Below are 4,420 nucleotides of genomic sequence, written 5' to 3'. Positions count from 1 at the left end.
TGCTTCATGTTCAACCTTCTGAGGCTTAAAAAATAATCCTCTAGTTTTTCTACTTTCTATATATTTTCTTATCATTAGTAGTTTTAACTTTATCATCTTGAATCTTATTGGAAGAAATACTACAGAGATAAATACTCAATTCTTTCAAAACATAACTTTTAAGGTATTGTTAAATAAATTGTGTCTTTTTGGGAGGCCGAGGTGGGCAGATTTACAAGGGCAGGAGGAGTTCAAGACCAGCCTGGCCAACATGGTGAAACCCCATCTCTACTAAAAATACAAAAATTAGCTGGGCTGAACACCTGTAGTCCAAGCTACTTTGGAGGCTGAGGCAGGAGAATTGTTTGAACCTGGGAGGTAGAGGTTGCAGTGAGCCGAGATCGTGCCGTTGCACTCCAGCTTGGGTGACGGGGCAAGACTCTGTCTCAAAAAAAAGGAAATTGTGTATTTAAAAACTATGCATTATTCCTCAGGACACCCCCTTTGAAACACCTGGGAAAGAAGCCTGGTTTCAGTTTACAGCATAAAAGGAAGGAGGAACTCCAGTACTGTTTATGTCACATATATGATGTATGCATATATTTAATGACCAAATAAAGGAAAGGTTATTAATTTAGTAAGCTTTGTGGTAATAAACTGGAGGTTTTAATTTTGTTCTGTCTTTTAAAAAGACCAATTATTTAAATTTAAGAGAAGAGTATTTGAAAGGCCCTTGCTTTAAAATCTACATCAGTAAAATTTATACCCAAATCTGACCAATATGACAGCCAGAGGAAACAAAACCCAAAGTTTGTCCAGGCATGGTGGTTCATGCCTATAATCTCAGCACTTTGGGAGGCTGAGGCGGGAGGATCACCTGAGATCAGGAGTTCAAGACCAGCCTGGCCAGAATGGTGAAACCGTGTCTCTAATAAAAATACAAAAGTTAGCTGGGTGTGGTAGCCCACGCCTGTAGTCCCAGCTACTCGGGAGGCTGAGGCAGGAGAATTGCTTCAATCTGGGAGGTGGAAATTGCAGTGAGCCGAGATTTCGACATTGCTTTCCAGGCTGAGCACCTGAGCGAGCAAGACTCTGTCCCAAAAAAAAAAAAAAAAAAAAAAAGGAAAAAGGAAAAAAACCCAAAACTCAAAGCCTTTTTCTTTTCTTTATTTTGCATACTTTAATTTCAGAACAAAATGAAAAAACAAAATAAAAAACCACAATACACAACATCCAATCCTGCTGTCAGAGTAGGGAAAGAATAGGGGCTTGACATCCTTGTTTCCTGCCTTCAACTGAAGGACAGGAGAGAAAAAAAACACCGGACATCAGCAGGGGGAGCCAGGTGGGTCGGGGCACTCAAGGCTGCAGGGGGAGCCATGGGGACACTATACCAGGGCAGTTTTCCAACTATGAACTCCTAATCTACTACTTCCATGTGAGACACATCCTCATCACCCTCAAGAGGAGGGATCTCATCAGAAGCTGCAGCACTGGGTTCCTCTGCTGCCACTTCATCTTCATCGATACCTAGACCTAACTTGATCATGCAGTAGATGCGGTTGGAGTAGGTCTGGGGATTCTCAAGGGAAAAGCCAGAAGAGAGCAGGGACATTTCAAACAGCAGCACCACAAGGTCCTTGACTCCCTTCTCATTCTTGCCTGCCTCAGCCTTCTGCCGCAGCATCTCCACAATGGGTGGTCAGGGTTGATCTCCAGGTGCTTTTTGACCATTGTGTAGCCCATGGTGGAGTTGTCCCGGAGTGCCTGGGCTTTCATGATCTGCCCCATATTGGCTGTCCAGCCGTAGGTGCTGGTCACAATGCAGCAGGGTGAAGACACAAGCCTATTGGAGATTGTCACCTTCTCAACCTTCTTATCTAAGATTTCTTTCGTGAGCTTGCAGAGGTTCTCAAACTTTGCCTTGCTCTCTTCCGTTTTCTTCTTTTCCTCCTCATTCTCCGGTAGCTCCAGACCCTCACTGGTAACTGAGACTAGGCTCTTCCCATCAAACTCCTTTAGCTGCTGCACACAGTATTTGTCAATGGGCTCAGTCATATATACCACCTCGAAGCCCTTCTTCCGCACTTGCTCCACAAAAGCTGAGTCGGCCACCTGCTCTTTGCTCTCACCAGTGATGTAATAGATGGACTTCTGTGTCTCCATGCGAGAAACATACTCTGACAGAGATGTCATCTCATCTCCAGACTGGGAGGTGGGATAGCGCAGCAGCTCAGACAGGTGGCGTCGGTTAGTGGAATCCTCGTGAATTCCAAGCTCGAGATTTTTAAAGAATGCCTCAGAGAATTTCTTGTAATTCTCCTTGTCTTCCACCAGTTCAGAGAAGAGCTCAAGGCACTTCTTAACAATGTTTTTGCGAATGACTTTCAGGATTTTGCTCTGCTGGAGCATTTCTCAGGAGATGTTCAGAGGCAAATCCTCAGAGTCAACCACACCACGGATAAAGTTGAGATACTCTGGTATCAACTCATCACAGCTGTCCATGATGAATACACGATGGACATAGAGTTTGATGTTGTTCTTTTTCTTCTTGTTCTCAAAAAGGTCAAAGGGAGCCCGACGAGGAATGAATAGCAATGCCCTGAATTCCAACTGACTTTCTGCAGAAAAGTGCTTGACTGCCAAGTGGTCTTCCCAGTCATTGGTAAGGCTTTTGTAGAATTCTCCATACTCCTCTTGCGTGATGTCATCAGGGTTTCTAGTCCAAATAGGCTTGGTCTTGTTTAGTTCTTCCTGATGAACGTATTTCTCTTTGATCTTCTTAGTTTCCTTCTTCTTATCATTACCGCTATCATCCTCCTCATCTGAACCCACATCTTCAATCTTGGGCTTTTCTTCATCATCTTTATCTTCCTCTTCTTTCTCACCTTTCTCTTCCTCTCCCTCACCATCACTAATTTCCTTCTCTTGTTCCTTCTCCAAATAAAGGGTGATAGGATAGCCTATGAACTGAGAGTGCTTCTTCACTACTTCTTTGACCTGCCTTTCTTCTGAGTACTCTGATCTTCTTTAAGGTGGAGGGTCACTTTGGTACCCCTGCCAAGGAGCTCACCATGGTCAGCACGCACAGTGAAGGAACCTCCAGCAGAAGACTCCCAGGCATACTGCTCATCATCGTTGTGCTTTGTGATCACAACCACTTTCTCTGCCACCAGGTAGGCAGAATAAAAGCCAACACCAAATTGCCCAGTCATGGAGATGTCTGCACCAGCCTGAAGAGCCTCCATGAATGCTTTAGTACCAGCCTTGGCGATGGTTCCCAAATTATTTATGAGGTGTGCTTTGGTCATGTCAATGCCTGTGTCTACCAAAGTCAAGGTACATTCCTGAGGGTTGGGGGTGATGTCAATTTTCAGCTCTTTACCACTGTCCAACTTGGAAGAGTCTGTCAGGCTCTCATAGTGAATCTTGTCCAAGGCATCAGAAGCATTAGAGATCAACTCCCGAAGGAAAATCTCCTTGTTGGAATAGAAGGTATTGATGATCAGAGACATGAGCTGGGCAATTTCTGCCTGAAAAGCAAAAGTCTCCACCTCCTCCTCTCCAAGGTACACTTCCTCAGGCATCTTGAAAAGAAAAGGCTCACAGGTATTAGAAAGCAAAGTGGGCTGGCTGTCCAACACACACACGGCACAAGAGCAGCGCCAGAGTGACTCGAGAGCGGCCTTTTTGCTCTAAAACGTCTCACTTCCCCAGGCCTGAAATTCCCACCATAGAATCCCTCTCTGTGATGCAAATCTGCTGCCAGAAGATGCGGACATACTGGATGAGAGTCAATCAAGCTGAGCTGCCCACAGCTGAATTATGGGATGCTTACTGATAAACGCAGATCCCTAGGTCCCACCCAGCTTTACCGGGTCAGGACCACTGTGTCTGTGGCCTGAGACTTGCATTTTCATCAGAGTCAGCACTGTAAACTGCTATATTATACCATGAAAAAGTAGCAAGGGCTAATTTGTGAGTCATCTTATAGAGTCCCCTCCAGAAAGGAGACAAGAGTTTTATAATGGTAGGGTCGGGGGTGGGTGGCAGGGGGAGATGGGCCTCAGGAAGAGTTCAGAGATGGAAAGGGGATCAAACCTGGGAAAGAGAGAACGTAGAAGCTTCTGAAGAAAACTGTAGTGACTTAACTCCTTTGTCAAGGTCAGACAGCCACAGAAGTTTCTGGGGTGATAGGGCTCTGTACCCCACATCCCAGGCTTTGGTGTTTCATGACCCTCAACAGAAACCAGCTACTATCTATATTAATTAACATCTCTGAACCTCAGTTTTCCCATCTGAACTGGGTATAAAAGTAGAGCTTTGGCCGGGCATGGTGGCTCAAGCCTGTAATCCCAGCACTTTGGGAGGCCGAGGCGGGTGGATCACGAGGTCAAGAGATCGAGACCATCCTGGTCAACATGGTGAAACCCCGTTTCTA

General features: G+C 45.3%; 1 protein-coding gene across 1 annotated transcript; it reads right to left on the bottom strand.

Moving 5' to 3' along the window:
- Nucleotides 1–1,384: 1,384 nt before the first annotated feature.
- Nucleotides 1,385–3,665, bottom strand: LOC108284042 (heat shock protein HSP 90-beta-like). Its single transcript, XM_037728536.1, is given in 3 exon segments — nt 1,385–1,674; nt 1,677–3,002; nt 3,005–3,665. Coding segments are annotated over 3 exon segments (2,163 nt in total). The 5' UTR covers nt 3,567–3,665; the 3' UTR covers nt 1,385–1,399.
- Nucleotides 3,666–4,420: the final 755 nt, after the last annotated feature.

Source organism: Cebus imitator, unplaced genomic scaffold (genome assembly GCF_001604975.1).
Source record: "Cebus imitator isolate Cc_AM_T3 unplaced genomic scaffold, Cebus_imitator-1.0 Scaffold268, whole genome shotgun sequence".
NCBI classification, from domain to species: domain Eukaryota; kingdom Metazoa; phylum Chordata; class Mammalia; order Primates; family Cebidae; genus Cebus; species Cebus imitator.
This window is presented reverse-complemented; position numbering and strand designations above follow the sequence as displayed.